This window comes from Malania oleifera, chromosome 3, assembly GCF_029873635.1.
Source record: "Malania oleifera isolate guangnan ecotype guangnan chromosome 3, ASM2987363v1, whole genome shotgun sequence".
Taxonomy (NCBI): Eukaryota; Viridiplantae; Streptophyta; class Magnoliopsida; order Santalales; family Ximeniaceae; genus Malania; species Malania oleifera.
Window position 1 is genome coordinate 25,664,314 of NC_080419.1, and position 17,621 is coordinate 25,681,934.

Below are 17,621 nucleotides of genomic sequence, written 5' to 3' on the forward strand. Positions count from 1 at the left end.
TCCATATGCCATAGGCTTAGTTTTCTATCCTTATGTGTCTAAATGTATTTCTTTTGTTCCTTGAATTTTTGGACGATTTCACATATGCAGATTGTTTGATTCAATTTTGATTGGTGATGATTTATCTCGTTGTGGGTACTTCAATCTGAAAGTAGTTTGCTTTGATTCTGCTTCGTTTGTATCTAAAAATGGAGAAACCTTGGTTAAATTGAACTTCATTCAATTGCCATAGATAAACGCCTGCAAGTTCATGGCCGGTTTGATGATTGTGTTCTAAATTTGTTGTACTTTGGGTGATCGTATTCTGGGAAATTTAGCATTATTACATATTTTTTTGGTTCACCTGAACCATGTCCAACATCACATCAGCGGAGGCCTCCTCCTCCAAAGCAACATCCTCATCAATTCTGGACATGTCTTCTCCATATTTTCTCCATTCTGTTGATCACCCTGGTGCCATCCTCGTGTCCACTCATCTCAATAGTGACAATTATCCTACCTGGAAGAGGGTTATGAAAATGGCTTTGAATGCCAAAAATAAATTTGGTTTTGTTAATGGTATCCTTCCCAAACCAACGTCCTCCTCAGCAGAAACTTAATTGTGGGAACGTTGCAGTGATATGGTCTTATCATGGATCCTTAACTCCATTGATCCATCCATTGTACACAGTTTGATCTATCATGAATGTCCCCGTCATGTATGGCTGGATCTTGAAAATCGTTTCTCTCAAAGCAACAATCCTTGTATTTTCAAGTTGAAGCGGGACATTGTTAATCTTACCCAAGGTTCCTTGACCATCTCTATGTATTTTACAACACTTAAAGGTTATTGGTATGAACTCGCCATGCTTGCCTCCACACCACAATGCACTTGTGGTGTCTTAATCGAATTAATTCGAATGTAAGACACTGAGCGCGTTTTTCAATTTTTAATGGGGCTACATGACTCATATGCATCCATCCACAGCCAAATTTTGGTCATGGATCCTTTACCTTCTGTCACCAAAGTCTATTCAATTTTGCATCAAGAAGGGAAGCAGCACCTTCTTCATATCTCTAGTGTTCCAACAGATTCTACTACCATGGCAGTTCCTCGTCCTTTTTCTCATCCTTCCGATAGCGAGGGGCGAGGTTGTGGTTATCCAAAATGTGGCCACTGTGGTCATGATGGTCATTGGAAAGCACAATGTTATAAGCTGCACGATTTTCCTACCAACAAGTCTCAGTCTCATGGCACACCCAACCAAAAACCTGGTCCTTCAATGGCTGCAAATAATGTCATAGGTCCTTCAACTTCTTCTGAGATTGTTGTCCCTGGTCTCACCAACGAGCAATACCGTCAACTCTTGGATCTCTTATCATCCTCCAACACCAACTTTGCCAACTTTGCTGGTAACCTTGCCTCTTGTCATTCTGCTTTTTTTTTTTTTTTTTTCTAATACTGAATGGATTGTTGATCCAGGTGGCTCAGATCATATGACTTCCAATGTGTCTTCTCTTGACAATATACAGCTCCTTAATTAACCATGCCCCATTAAGCTTCCTAATGGTGACATTGTTCCTATAACTCATACCGACACTATGTGTCTTTCTCCTACTCTCTCTCTTTCTAATGTTCTTTATGTGCCTTCTTTAAAATTTAATTTATTGTCCATCTGAAAACTCATCACTAGTCTCAATTGTGTTGCTATCTTCTTTCCTACTTTTTGTATTTTTTAGGACCTATCAACGAGGAGGCTGATTAGAACGAATAAAGTACGGGATGGACTTTATCACTACAAACCTCTCTCCACCTCCGTTTTCCACTCTCAGCGTGTTTCAGAGACTACTCTTTGGCATCAATGGCTTGGTCACCCTTCTATTTCATGTATTCCGAAGATTTTAATATTTCTTGTTCTCCTTTGGCTTGTGATGTTTGTGTTCGAGCAAAGCACACTCGTTTACCTTTTCCTTGGAATACACATAAGAGCACATTTTGTTTTAATCAGATTTATTGTGATATATGGGGTGGTTATCCTACAACTTTACTTTGTGGTGCACATTATTTTTTAACAATCGTGGATGACTACTCGCGTGCTACATGGGTCTATCTTATGCGCATGAAATCTTATACTTTCACTTGCCTTAAGAATTTTTGCGCCATAATTAAAAATCAATTCAATTGCACTATTAAGCACGTGCGCACTAATAATGGTAGAGAATTTCTGTTTACTCCACTTCAAATTTTTTTCCACTTCAAACTTTTTTCCATGATCATGGCATTTTTCATGAGCGCACATGTGTCGATACACCTCAACAAAATGGTATTGCCGAGCGTAAACATTGACATCTCCTTAATGTAGCTCGGTGTTTACGTTTTCAAGCTAATCTTCCTATCTCTTTTTGGGGTGAATGCATCCTCACAACTACTTATTTAATTAACCGCACTCCTTCTCCCAGCCTCCATAATAAGTCCCCTTGTGAACTTCTTTTTCAGACACCACCCTCATATACACACTTGCGAGTATTTGGGTGCTTGTGTTATGCCCAAACTGCTCACCAACATCGCGATAAATTCTCTCCATGTGCTCTTCGATGTGTTTTCTTGGGTTATATCGCTCATCATAAGGCTTATCGTGTTTACGATCTTGAAAACAAAAAAATTTTCCCCTCCCGTGATGTCACCTTTGAAGAAAATATTTTTCCCTATCATCTCATATCTCCAACCCCTACACCTTCTCCAGTCCTTCCTCTTCCTATTCCTAATATACACTCTTCCTACTCTCTACCTACCCAACCAACCATCCCTACTCCTAACTCCTCACCTATCCCTACTTCCCCCTCACCCTCACCCCCTTCCCCCCTCCCTCTCCACCCATCTCTTCATGACCAAAACGAGCTGTCACACATTCCTCTTATTTGGATGATTATATCTGCCCTATTTTACCAAAGTCCTCCACGACTTCACAAGTTTCAAGACCTTCCTCAGGTACAGTTCATTGTCTTTCCTCTTTTTTATTTTATCATCGTTTTTCTCATCAACATTTGGCTTTTCTTTCTATTATGTCCCAACATCTCGAACCCACCTCATATTCTCAGGCTATGCTACATCCACACTGGCGTGATGCCATGGCTTCTGAACTCCAAGCTTTAGAAACCAATCATACGTGGGTTCTTCAACACCTTCCACTTGGTAAAAAACTGATTGGCTTTAAATGGGTGTTCAAAACAAAAATTTGGGCTGATGGATCCATAGAGCGACACAAAACTCGCTTGGTAGTTAAGGGCTACACTCAAATAAAAGGTTTGGATTATCATGACACTTTTGCTCTTGTTGCTAAACTCGTTACTGTTAGGTGTGTTCTTACAGTGGTTGCAGCTTGGAATTGGCATCTCCTTCAATTGGACATCAACAACGCTTTTCTCTATGGTGACCTCGATGATGAGGTTTATATGACCCCTCCACCGAGTTATTGTTAGTAGGGGGAGACTCGTGTTTGTCGTCTTCAGAAATCACTTTATGGCCTTAAGCAAGCCTCTCGTAATTGGTTCTCTAAATTATCTTCTGTTTTACTTGCTGAGGGTTTCTCTCAATCTCAGGTTGATCACTCTTTCTTCACCCGCTCTCAGGGTCAGTCTTTTACTCTCATACTTGTTTATGTTGAAGACATTCTTATGGCAGACAATGATATTTTCGATATTAGCACTTTCAAAATCATGCTTGCTCAAAAGTTCAAACTCAAGGATCTTGGCAAACTGAAATATTTCCCTGGCCTTGAAGTTGCTCGTTCTCCCATGGCATCGTTCTTAATCAACGAAAATATGCTCTTGACATCCTTACTGATAGCGGTCATCTTGGCGCTCATCTTGCACACTTTCCCATGGAACAAAATCTCAAGCTCAATAATACTAATGGTGATCTTCTCTCCGATCCAAGCTCGTTTCGGTGACTCGTTAGCTGTTTGCTCTATCTTACCATCACTCGTCCCGACATTGTATTTCCAGTCAACGTTCTCAATCAATTTATGCACCAGCCTAGACAACCACAGTATGATGTTGTTGTACATGTTCGACTTATTTTTTCCTACTGCCAATATTCTTCAAGTCTCAGCCTATTCTGATTCATATTGGGCTAGTTGTCCTATCACTAGCTGCTCCACCACTAGTTTTTTCATCCAAATGGGCACTAGTTCAATTTCCTGACGCACTAAGAAGCAAACTACAATCTCTCGCTCCTCCGCCGAAACTGAGTACCGGGCACTTGTTTCCACTACCTGTGAAATTACAAGGCTCAAAACTCTTTTAAATGATCTTGGCATACCGCATTCCCATACTATGCTCTTATATTGTGACAACCAAGCGGCTTTTCACATTGCCCAGAATCCTGTTTTCCATGAACGTACCAAACATATAGAAATCGATTGTTATATTGTTCTTGAAAAGTTACGGACTGACCTGTTTTCCACTAAGCAAATTCCTTCCCACGGTCAGTTTGCGGATATCTTCACCAAAACTTTGGGTCGTGAACATTTCCAAGACTTATCACGCAAGTTGGGCATTACGGATATCCATGCTCCAACTTGAGGGGGAGTATTAGAAAAATATATACTTTCCATTTAAGAGAAATATACACTTTCTATTTTTAAATTCTCTCATGTATACATATACCCTTGTAATCCTTTTAATGAGTATGAATCAATAGTGAAAAATTATTTTTCTCTCAATTTTAATATAAGGTAATCAAGTGCAATCATGAGTACTTGAAGTCCCGTCTCGATTAAGGAAGATGAAGAGATGAACCATTGGACCAAAAGTTCCGCAGATGTAACTCTGCGAGTCCATAAAATTTTAATTTTTAGAAATAATGGTCCACATATAGATGGTGGACCACATTAGAGGCACACGGTAACTACCATAGGCTTGGTTCCGTGCCACTGGAGCTCCCACCCTCTTCCAACCGTCACCAACTGCTCAAACATCCGACGGCCAGCTTTATCTCCAACTACACGTGGCAGATATGCCCATCGATCAGCTATGAACCGCCTTCCCCCCAAAATAACGGTCACCCTCTCTTCCAAAACACACTTTCTCCACCCCGGAAAACCCAAAGCCATTAGCGGTGAACTTCTCGGCCATGGCGGTTCGAATTCCCATTCACACTCTCATTACTCTCTTTTCTTTCTCTTTCTTCGCTGCCCATCACTTTGAATTTGCAACATCAGGTTTCCCCAAAACCCTCTACTCCTTTTTCTTTTTCTTTTTTGGATTTTTTTCTTTAGAAAAAGAAAAAAAGATTAAATGTTCTGTTCTCATTTGTTGCAGATGAACCACCAATGCCGAGTTTTGCTTTCAGTTGGTCGGATGATAAGGACACATTCCAAGCGGGTGATACAGCAGCCATAAAGGTCAAAGTGCTTGGTAATTTTGGCAGCAATGGAAACAAAAGTGCTTTCAGTCCTACCCTTACTGTGAACGGGAAGACTGGGAACAGTTGTTTCATATCTGGGGTTCGTTCAGATTTTGGGGATGATGGTAATAATTGGAGAATTTCTTTTGTTCCTATTTTGTCTGGGCTATTCAGTGTGATTATCAATGATGACCATTTTAGAGTTCTTGATTCATCACTTCATTTCACTGCTCTACCAGGTAATTGATTTATTTTTCCACGCTTGGGAAATCACCAGGTGTTTGCTATAATGTATGAATGAATTTTACTTGCACAATTTTCAGTTTACTTGTTACCGGCATGCCTTTGAGGTATATATTTGTTTGATCCAATTGATGTTGCTCTCTGATTGAAGGGCAAATGTACCCGTCCGCCAGTGTTGCTTCATGGAAGGGTCTTGTGAACGAGTTCATAGCAGGGGCAAAAGCTACGGTTCTGATACTTCCTAAGGATGCATTTGGGAACAATATTTCTACGAATAGCAAAGAACCAAATTCCTCTATTTTTGAGGTGTCTGCATTTTATGGAAATGGGTCTAGTGCAAATATGCTTAATGTCACATTCCTAGGATGGAATAAATTTGGTTATGTCAGCATTGAGCTTAAAATGTTCACAACTGGAACCTTTTTATTGCATGTAGTAGGGGGGAATCAGACCTTGAATGGCTCCCCCTTACCATTCAAGGTGAACCCAGGTGATTCAGTTTTCAGCTTTTGTTATTTATTGATGATTTGTATTAATAGAGGGCAATTTATGAACATGACTATGCTTTTTATTTTATTTTATTTGGTTAAATTTTTTAATTCTTGTAGTTTAAATTTGTTAGTTCTTGTAGTTTGCTTTATCTCTGTATGTTTCCATTCAACAGAAAAATAATCTGGGAAGCCCTGCTGGATCCTTCGGTTTAGCAGCACTTTCAAATCAATAGCAATGGCTGTATTCTCGTTTTATTTGCACGTTAAATCAAATTTTTATAAAGCAAGAACATTTGTATAATAAGATCTGGGAAAAGTTTGCCCTGCACACAAAAGGATTACTAACTATTTAAATAGTTCTATGATTAAGAATTTGAAGCCTCATCACTTCTGACTTTCATCTATGTGAAAAGGGGCACATCAGATGTGTCCTTAAATTTTCTTCTTTGTTTTCTAAGTCATATTTCTTTTCAAGTGATGATGTTTTGAACTGATTGTTCACAGGGCCATTGGATGTCTCACATTGTTTGGCTAAATGGCGTTTTGATACAAATGTCTTACAAATATTTTCTAAGATGGAAATTTTTATACACCAGCTAGATCAATATGGGAACCTTGTTCCAGGATTGAATGAATTTGATGCTGAAGTTGTTGAAAAGGAGACAAACTTGTCAATACCTATAGCAGATTTACATTTTGTTGAAGTGGTGCCAGGGATTCAGTTGTTTTCTTTCAGTGCATCAGAACCAGGAAACTTCATGCTGACAATATATGATATGGGACAGAATAAAAGCATCTCTAATATGCCGTATGATTATACTGTTTATGTAGGTATGTCCTATATAATTTATGATATTTTGTCAAAGACCTTTTGTCCTTAATGTGTTTTCACATCATTATGAGATTTTTTTTATGCACTACCTGCATTTGTCCTCATGTTATACCCAATTCAAACTGACATTTTGTTTCCTTTTTCTTTTTTCTTTTTTTTTTTTTCTGTATAGTTTTGATGATTTTTTTTTTTTTTTTTGCGTGTTTCTGTTTCTGATTCCAGTAAAGGTCTTCATGTATTCTATTTGTTTGCTATTATAATGTTTATTTGAAGGTTATTGTGATGGATCAAGTAGCATGGTCAATGGATCTGGTTTGGATAGTTCTGTTGCGGGGGAAATGGCAAAGTTCTCTGTTTATTTGAATGATATATATCAATATCCCTCTCCAGTTGAGTTAGAAAGGCTTCGATTACAAATTGTTCGGAAACTTGACTCCCTCGTTGTATTGCCAAGCATACATCCTATACTGGTTCTCAATGGTACAAGTATTGCCAGAAAGACGGAAACTATTTACCTTTTTATTTTTTAGTGATTATATTCATTCCATATAAATGGGCATGCTTGTCTGCAACAGGAAGTGAACAATCTGGAGAACTGAGATATGGCGTTATCAGTGATATGGAAATTGCTTCTGCACCATTAATAGACCCAAATAACATTGTAAGGGCATTTGTAAATCCCTTTTTCCCAATTGACCATATTTCAGATACTAATAACCTTTCTTGTTTTGACGTCAGTTTGTTGGAAATCCCCAAAAACTCACTAGTGCTTTTGATGTCACTTATACACCAATAAAGAGTGGGATTTATGACATTCATGTGTATTGTGGCAATGTTCCTCTAAATGGTGGTCGCTCATTCACAAAGGAAGTTAGGGCAGGTATTTTATTTAAGCTTAACACAATATGTTTTGGTTAATTCTTAATTTATTTTTTCCAAGTTGATCTTGTGAAATAAAAAACTAATGTCAGAAAAAATGGAATTGCATCCAGTGTTCTTGAAAGGTCGAACATAAAGAATTGTGTCAATTTACTTTATTCTCAGGCTTTTTCTTTTGAAGGTTCCTAGCTTTGAGGAATTACTACTATTTGAGTTGTGTATCTTATTCTTGTATCTGCTATTCACATAACAAAATTGACTGTTTCCCACTTCTTTTGTGATGCAAGGTGTTCTTGATTTGCTGCAGGGAACGTTAACGTATCACTTTCAGGTTTCGTGAAATATGCTTCCAAAGTACCAAAGTTGATTGAAAATGAAATAGTAGTGCAGCTCGTTGACTCCTTCAATAATTCTGTCTTTTTGCAACAATCAAGGCTAAAACTAGAGATTGCTTCAATTAACACTTCTGCTTTCTCAAGTTGGATGTTCATGGATAACAATGACGGGTCCTACATCAGTCATTATGTGCCTAAGGAAGTTGGAACTTACAATATATGTGCTTCATTTGACGACAAACATTTCTCACCCTGCCCCTTGGGGGTCAATGTGTACAGTAGTAAGTTGAGGGTAGCAGTGAATTTTCCCATTTAAGCAATGTTTGGTAGCCTGATATTGGGATATGAAAGCTTGAGGACTATGCTTGTTGTATGTGATTAGCATGTTTTTCTCATTATTTTGATGGTTGATTAACCTAAATTGTGCACCTTTAGCTACATATTTATCTAACATGTAAATGGAGCAAGTGTTCGGAACATTTTATTATCATTTTTTTTTTTTTTTCGGTTTCACAAGCTCCAATTTTTCTATAGTTTTTTTAATTTGATTGGATTACAAAGCAGCATGTAGGCACTACTTAGGTGAGACTAGCACTTACCATACGGTCTCTTTCTTACTAATAAGGCTTATATAGAATTAGAACCATTGACACAATAAATACTAAATTAATGGTGAGGTACTCCCATAGCAATATTTATTACATAAGGCCAAAGATGCTAAAGTTTGATAGTTTGACATATGATTCATCATTTTTTTCTGATACTTGTGAAATGTTCTCCAAAACCCAAAAGGATAGTTTGGTCAGAACTACATTAATAATAGACGAACAAATTTGAAAATATATTATTTACTTTTATTTCTAGATAAGATGAAATTTGCAGCAGCATGCAGGTTTAGGTTTAGAAATGTAAGAGAAAAGGAGGTTTTCTGAGTCTTAAAGCTCTGAAGATTAATCACGCAGACTCTAATGATTAAGAAGGAAAAGCTTCACTCATTTATGTTGTACATCAGATATAGCTTGGATGAGCGCCAATAAGAAAGTGAAATGGATCATGGCACGTTAGGCCTAAAATTGATTCTTCTATTTTATATCATGGGATCACATGATTGGATAATATTGAAGAAGCTGAGATTTTGTCTTTACTCTTCAGTTTCTGTAATTTTGTGTTAGCTAAAGCACTTGCACCAGATACACCTGTGTGTGTGAGTGTGTGCATGTGCGTGTGTATGCTTTGGTTGCTTTGTTTTGATTGTGTGGTTGCTCAAGGGGTATCTCCATAGCTTATTTATTTCTAATATATATTTGTCAACCTCTGTGGCTCGTGCACAAGGATTTGTATTGAATCCCTGCATAAATTAGGATGGCGAGCTTCATTTAGAAGTCTCTTATGGCATTGATTTATTTTCAGAACACCCATGTTCTGAAAATTAATTTGGTCCAGTTTCACTTAATATTATTTTATGAGAAGATTGACGCAAGTAAACAATGTCTTTCAGGTGAGTATTTTCCTAAAGCCTACAATGATACAATATCAGTTTGGGAGGATGAATCAATTGCTTTTGATGTTCTAGCGAATGATTACTTCTCTGGCGGGAATGCCAGTATTACTGAATTTTCAAAAGTAAGAGCTTAGTCTGAAATTAGAGTTTAAACTTTCCCTCAGTACTGAAAACCCCCTCAACCTGCTGACAACTAGAAAAAATGTGAAAATTCTGAAAAACAATGTAAATCAGGGTTGTATATATTACTGTGAAGCAAAAATAAGGGCCTATTTAGTTGTTGGAAACATTTTTCATTTACCACTTTCAATTTTCCAAATATTGCAAAACTATCACCTTGTCCTACAGTTGTCCAACATTAGTATAGGATACTTGGAAACATTTTTAAAATATAAACATATGTTCAAAAACTCGAAAACAAAGTGGCAATTTTTTAATTCTCAGAAAACTAGGAATGGAGAATGAAAATGATTTTTCACAACTGAACAAGCCCTAAATTTGATTGTCATTGTAGATGCTAGTGAACACCCAGGCCTGTTTTGTTGTGGAAAAAGGTTTCATTTTTGTAGTTATTTGGAAAACTACTTAAAAAAAACGCGTCCACAATGTAATAGGCAATTATATTTTCCTCCTTTTATTTAGTTCTTTTTCATCAGATGGTGACACTATTGTTAGCATTTCTCCTATACATTTTGTTTTTGGATAAAGAAAAGCCATGTGGTCTAATGCAGAACAGACTATTTTAGAGTGTACTCATGAGTCCACACTCTCTGTTCTCACCCATTTTCCCCAGTGATCTTTAAAAGCTTTTCAAAATAAGCATTGTTTTCTCACATGCCACGACTATGATTTCTCTACTTTGCATTATAGCGTAACATTAATTTAGAAGATTTTGCCTAGCAAACTTACTGATATTTATTATATTCTGGCAGCCAAGGCATGGCTCACTTCTACAGTGTGGAGAGCTCTTTAGATATACACCTTACAAAGACTTTTATGGGGATGATTATTTCTCATACACAATATCTGATGTTAATGGAAATCTTGATACTGCTGCTGTCAATATCTCTGTTCTCATTACCCCACCCCAATTTGTTTCCTTTCCAAGTCAATTGCAGGCAATTGAAGATGTGATTAGTCCCAGATTTGGGTAAGGAAATATTCATACTGTCAGCTTTTCTGGAAAAAGGTGACTGTATTTTGCTTCTGTTGGTTTAAGACTTTTTCTTTGTTACCATAAACCTTGTTCCTCACAGGGGTTTCTCGGGTTTTGAGATGAGATATTCAGATCTGATGGAGAACATCTCTGTTATTCTCAGTGCACAATCTGGTTCTGTCTTTCTTTCTCCTATGCTGATGCAATTTTGGCAATCAATGTGGAGTGGACTTTCCGTGAAGAAAGGGGATGGAAAAGCTAAAGATTTGATTTTGGAGGGTCCTGTAGAAGTGATTAATTTTGCACTTCAGTCAATCCAATATTTTGGGTATTACACCTGAATCATAATTTCTGTCTATTTAGCTGAATTATATGATTTTTTCAGGATCCTCGAATTGGAAATTATTGTTCTTTGATTTGTATTACATTGCATAGAAAATAGAGTTGTGTTTGTGATGAGACAAAGTTTCTGTCCCACCTGATTTTCACGTGCTCATTACATGCTTTTTTGCTTTCCTCTTATTTCATATATATTTTTATCTTTAGTATGATTTTTTTATGGGTTTATGTAAAAAATGTGATATTTTAGAAGCTCTCATAAGTACATTAAACATTTATTTAGAATCACTGAAATTTAGGAGAACTCAGATTTCTTTCTTTCTGAATAAAAAAGAAAGCTATTTGTTTGTAGTTAACTCAGGGAAATAGATGAGAGAGGAAGAAAGGAGAAACTGGGTGATGCCCTAGCTCCCTCCTGTTTTTATAAGACTGCAGAATACCTTTGGACTGGGAATAAGGGAGTCAGGCATGTGTACCCGCAGAATATTGTCAACTTTAGCACCATGTATGTCCTATATTCCACTCCAAAGCTTCCATAATGCCTTTGTTTTTTTTAACAATAGAATGAGAAAGAATGGAATAAATGGAAGGTGATGATATCGTTTTTGGGATTCTGCAGTTGATTTTTTTGGATAAAAAATTCTGTAACCTATTTATCTTTCAGCTCTTGAATTTAACTTGTATAAATAAAGAGTTATAGTTATCATGCATGCTTTTGTATGGTTGACTTTTTTTCTGGATTGAGCTTGCGTAATTTGATTTTCATGATGAATGCGGAAGCTTTTTTTATAAAGTCAATAGTTTTTTCAAAGGAAACTGGAAAGCCTTAAAATTTTATGGCACTTGATAATTTTGAAATCTTTTGAATAATCCAAGAAATTATTCTGGGATGTGTGGGTCATTTACCAAGATGCATAGAATTACCCAAAAAAACTCAAGTTTCAAGGAACTAAAACATATATTGCAAATAAATATTTTTTGAGGGTGATGGTAGAGGAAAGATTCTGTGATCTATTTGCATTTATTTTTCAAATTACATGTACATGCATACATGTGCATTCATGCTCACATTTTTGATAACTGACTATGCATTTGTTCTAGCATCTTTTGTACCATTTGAATGATGCTTTTGCACTCTCTCTGTCTCTCAGTACTCTCTCTCTCTCTCTCTCAACACAAGCACACAGAGCCACATCTTATAACAGTGACAACCAAGCATTAAGACCCACACTCCCTGCACAAAATTGTCATTTCAGCAAAATTATCACTGACATCTTTCTGTTGTCTGTTTGAATCAGAAATGAAAACTTTTATGGCAATGATATCATCCGAGTGTCCACCACTAACAGAAATGGAATGAATGACTTGAATGTGTCAGTATCTGTGGAACCTATCAATGATCCTCCATTTATTCGTGTCCCTGAATTCATTATATTGAAGAAGAACAATGGTGATGGGTCTCTAATTTTTGACAGACAAAAAGACAAGTTTGAGTTTTCTATTTGGGATCCAGACCTTCCCAACTTCCCTGGTATGTCTAGGAATGTGTATTTCTATTCTTGGGTTGGTGAATATTTCTGAATTGTACTATATGAAGAGCAATAAACAGTAATTAGGCATATTAAAGCATACAAATTTAAATATTTAGAGTTCTATCTATTTGGATGAAGGCTTTGGTAATCAAGGGGTTGTCTGCAGGATGATTTTCTATTTCTGCACATGGTGGTCTTATGCCTGGTAGGACATTGATTTTCTTGCCAAACCCAGATTATTTAATTGATCTAACATTTGTCCATGATGCGGGTGCAACAAAGGGTCATTGGGCCCCATCTTTGGTCATTCAAGCTTGAATTTCACACAAGGAGCAGAAGCACAAACAAAAATGGTACTGCCTACTGTGGCTGATAGGATAGGCTTCATCTGGTCACTTTTTGTTGCGTGGAAAGCTAGTTCTGGAAGTGAGATGGGCTTCTAACCTTTAAGCAGGATGACTGAGTTTCTCCAAGCTACATAAGTTTCAATTTACATTAAAAGCATCAAGTGGGTACTAGTTGCCAGCAAGAGCATAGTACTAGGTGTTTGTTTGGCACTTGTGCTGTGGTCCTGACTTTCCCTAAGCACACTAATTCATGTTAGGTTTTATTTCAATATTTTTTAGTTCTTTGACTTATTGAAGGAACCAAAAGAAAATTGTCTCAATTAATGGCTGTTATAGTCTTAAAGAAAAATGTGAAGTGTTTCTAAAATTTTGACTTATATCACAAATACATTTTGAGCTTCCAAAATTTTGAATTTTTAGGTCTTTTTTGCCTCTGTGCAGGATGGTTGGGCACATTAATTTCTATCATGTTAGAAACAGATTTGGCACATCAATTGAAAGGAACTTCAGTTGCAGATTTCTTCCATACTAAAATATAATGAAACAACATGGATTTCTTTATGAGAAAAATATAAGAAATTATTAAATGAACTTTCTAGTCATGAGAAATTGTCTGATTATTAATGCTAGAGGTAAAGATGTAGTGTAATTACGAAACAACAACAGCATACTTCATATTTGTACACTGTCATCTGTGAAATTGAGTTGTGGAGGCTTGACATATTTTTCAGTTAATGGAGCCTCGCTAGAGATGGGCTACATAATGGAGGTAGCCCATCTCCCATCCCTAAGTCTTTCTCACAGCTGAGTTCTAGAGGCTTGACATCCTACTAGTTTGTTATTATTCAGGTGGCGAATCTCGATTTATGGTTACACTTTCCTTGGAAGTGAACTCTGGAATTCTGGTGACCAATTTACCAGCGGAGCTCATTCATACAACAGAGCTGAAGTTAAAGAATATGTATCAGTGGCAGCCTCTTCAGACATTTGTCACCATCTCAAAACATTTTATGGTCAAAGCAAAAGGTGTCAGGTTTCGAGGAACAGTTAAGGACTGCAACAGTGTCATGGAACAACTATTTTATGATGTAAGTGAGCTAATATTAGTCGAACCATGATTTTTATTTAATTTAATATTGTAAAATCTAGTGTGTTGTGTTTTTCTTTTTTCCCCCTTTCTCAGTTGTGTTATATATTTTTTTCATGCCTACAGATGCCTATGTTTTCTGTACTTTCAGCTCACGCTGCAATAGATTTTGACCCCATGAAAAGCTTATTCATTTATTAATGTTCGTTCTTTGTGTAATGGCCAGTCAAACAAATTGGGCGACTATTTCCTCTTTATCACAATATCTACACCTGACTGGTAGTGTCTTAGAATCAAAAGAATTGAATTGTTCTGTTGCATCGCTGCCTAACGAGACTGGCCCAAAAGACTCATCATGCACATGGCCAAGAAAACATTTTTCTCATCACTTCCCCCCCACCCCCCACACATTTTTCTCATCCTACCCCCAACCTCACCACTCATGCTTTCTCTCTCTCTCTCTCTCTCTTCACAATTTAAGAAAAGGTAATAAGCCCAATAAATTAAGAAGTTAAGACATGCTAAGCCTTGAAGCCAGTCTAGCAAAGACATGTGCCTCGTGGATTGTGGGCCGGAAGAGTTTAAATGCATTGAAGCTATGGATCATCATGCAAGCACTTCAATTGAAGATCTCAATAGCTGCTAAAGCACATTATGTTTTGTTAAAGCTGGATATACGTTGTTGGCCTACAACCTAGCAGCTTAAGCTTTTAGGTAAAGTGGTAATATCAGAGCTGTTTACCAAGAAGCCCTAGGTTCTAGTCTCATTGCCCATTTTATTATGTTGTGTTTTAAAAGTATATATATGTGTGTGTGTGTGTGTGTGTGTGTATTGTGTTCCCTGTAGTGGGTGTTATCTATTGTGTGTTTCTCTCTCCACCTGCTGTCCAGCTGCTCGTGCAGGGAGTGTTAAAGTTTGATATACATTGTTGGCCCACAATCTAACAGCTTAAGCTTTTAGGTGAAGTGGTAAGCCATCATATTTAAACAGAAATTTTTTTTGAATTTTCAACTGTCAAGGCTAATTAGTAAGCTAGTTTCCTTCATATCACCAACCCTCAGGGTCTTCTGTTTTGACATACAACCTAGCATCAATGAGGTGATTAAAAAGGACCTTTGTTATCATATGAGACTCTATGTTTCACATGGATAGAAGTGTTCCTTTACGTAAATGAGACAATTAAAATCCCATAAAATGAATGTACATCATGTTAAAAAAAATACATCAGAAACTAGTTTTATTGAAACCTGTTTAATGTGCACAGCTTCTGGTATGAAATGGTATTCATATGTGTTCTGTTTGTGGATGTACTTGTGGTCTTATTTTGCCAGAAAACATTTAGAAAATTATATCAACTGGCGAGCATCATGTGGACATTGCTCTACTTTGACTGTTAATAATTTTCACAGTGCAGTATATGCCAAACCTTAATCTAGCCTATGATTAGGAATAACCCATGGGGATATAGGGTGCTAACAATTACTAAAAATTTCAAAGATACTTTTTTGTTGGTAGAATTAATTGAGTTTCATTTACAGGGTGGTGAACATGGTGCAGTTTTAACAGTGACGGTAAATGATATGGGCAATTATGGGTGTTATCCAGGGAGTGCTGAAAACATATCAATGCCTTTATTTTCTGAGGCTACTGTAAATCTAATCCGAAGAAGTCCAATGAGTTCGTTGGCTGCTTATAGTAAGTAATGATGACATATCTCCAGTCTTGAATCTCCACACCAGGAGCTTGTACCCTTAAATCTTACTTCTATTTTTTTTTTTCAGTTTCAATATGTGGTAGGGGGAACCCTTTTTTCTCCAGAGCTATGGTGTTACCCATGCTCAATTTCAATCTAGTGACCAATCCTACCCTCTTTTTCTTTTAAACTACAATTCACAGTCAAAAGCCTCATTTAAAATTCCTCTGAAGGACGCTTCTCTAGAGCTCTAATGTTTGAACAATAATTGAGGAGAAATTTAGAGCTTGGGAGCCTTTTAGTGGGTATAGGATTTTTTTTTTATATTTTATTTTTGGGTGCTTGTGTCTACATTTGAACCTTGTTAATGGGAGCTGAGATTATCAATGCCTCTGCTAGACTTTATATCTCAGCATTCACCACAATATTAATCAATTCTGCATTTGTTTGGTTGTGTGGTACAGCTCTGGGATCAGCAATTGTTATTGAATTTCTAATGATGCTTTCTCTCGGAGCTATACTTCTGTTTTTCACTTGCAAATGTGCAATTGTTCTGGTTCATGAAAGAAGAAGTCGTGATATTGGCAACAATAAGCTTTCTAAAGTACCAAGTTCCCATAAACAACCGGTAAGTGTGCACCCATCAACTTCTGTCCACTCTGAGTTGAACCACCTTGTTTTTATTATTATTTACATATGTTTACTACATCCTTTCATTGCTGAAGAAATACGTTCATGCACTTCTTCAGAATATTTTGTGTTTCGATACGTAATTATTTTTCACATTGCTCACCATGTCGTGCGAGTAATACCATATCTGGAATTTTAATGGCATTTTTTGTTTTTTCTTTTTTCAGCCAAACACAAGTTTATCTGAAGATGCAACTTGCTTCACTGGGTGGTGCCCAAGCCCTTTCTTTCATAGCAGCCATCCTTCCGACTTTCAACGAAGGTAAACTATAAATCAGAAAAAAAGAAAAAAAATCAGTAATATATTATTACAATTTACTAAGAGAGGAAAAAATCTCTGTAGAAAGAAGATGAAGAACTCTGCTAAAGTGAAGATTTTATGTTGCAAAAAGATTGCATGCTCTCCTTTGCAAAACAAGTAAAATTAATTTGTTCAGTAAATTAAAATGGAACTTTCCAACTTATTGTGACATCTAAAATCACCTACTAATTACCATATTTGAATAGGTAGCTAGTTCTGATTTCTGAACTATGTTTCTGAGCTTATTCCTTGATGTGAGAGTTGTAGAATCTTTGCTTCTGACTTTTTTGTTCAAACTTTCAGATCTCGCCTTGAATCAGGAAACATACAAACTGGCAAAAATGATGTATGTAGTGATCACAGTCAGCAGACTCCTCTGCCTAGTTTGGTGCCACTTGCTATTGAAAAGGGGCAGAGTAGAACAATTTGATCCATCAAACATGCATTGTAAATAATGTAATATTTGGGTGCCTGTTTAAATTAAGTGAATGGTTTCGCATTCTTCTCCTTGAATTTTTAACCCCTCTATATTTACATACAGAAATCACAGTTTGGTTACAACTTTGTCAATGTGGGAAGACAGTAGGAAGGAAGCATATAAGAATTGAGACGGTTATGCTTTTGAGTTATAGAAGAGGAAAAAAAGGGTAAAATGAAGAAACCTCAGGCATATCCTCCTATCAAATTTCTTTTTTTTTTTGGGTCCACCCTCTTAACTTAGTTTCACTGTTGATAGAGTGTATCTTACTCCTAGTCCTTGAATGGACAGAAACTAGTGAAAATTCTTAGCCCTTAAGAGAAGAAACCC

The 17,621-nt window shown here is 36.8% G+C and overlaps 1 protein-coding gene across 1 annotated transcript; it reads left to right on the top strand.

Annotated features, from left to right (window-relative positions):
* Window positions 1-5,082: 5,082 nt before the first annotated feature.
* Window positions 5,083-17,320, top strand: LOC131150860 (protein GAMETE EXPRESSED 2). The gene is made up of 17 exons (XM_058101901.1): window positions 5,083-5,201; window positions 5,302-5,625; window positions 5,781-6,119; window positions 6,625-6,951; window positions 7,226-7,432; window positions 7,528-7,613; window positions 7,691-7,832; window positions 8,139-8,447; window positions 9,665-9,789; window positions 10,600-10,817; window positions 10,924-11,151; window positions 12,461-12,693; window positions 13,891-14,129; window positions 15,668-15,824; window positions 16,287-16,450; window positions 16,680-16,774; window positions 17,117-17,320. The coding sequence occupies exons 1-17, from the start codon at window positions 5,114-5,116 to the stop codon at window positions 17,241-17,243; spliced, it is 3,408 nt and encodes a 1,135-aa protein (XP_057957884.1). The 5' UTR covers window positions 5,083-5,113; the 3' UTR covers window positions 17,244-17,320.
* The last annotated feature ends 301 nt before the right edge of the window (window positions 17,321-17,621 follow it).

What these genes read in the sequence shown, in the direction of transcription:
- LOC131150860 (XM_058101901.1), top strand. Translation starts at nt 5,114, where the DNA reads ATGGCGGTTCGAATTCCCATTCACACTCTCATTACTCTCTTTTCTTTC. An exon ending in ACCATTCAAGGTGAACCCAG is followed by an intron (nt 6,120 to 6,624) that starts GTGATTCAGTTT and finishes GATTGTTCACAG; the next exon opens with GGCCATTGGATGTCTCACAT. An exon ending in GTATTACTGAATTTTCAAAA is followed by an intron (nt 9,790 to 10,599) that starts GTAAGAGCTTAG and finishes ATATTCTGGCAG; the next exon opens with CCAAGGCATGGCTCACTTCT.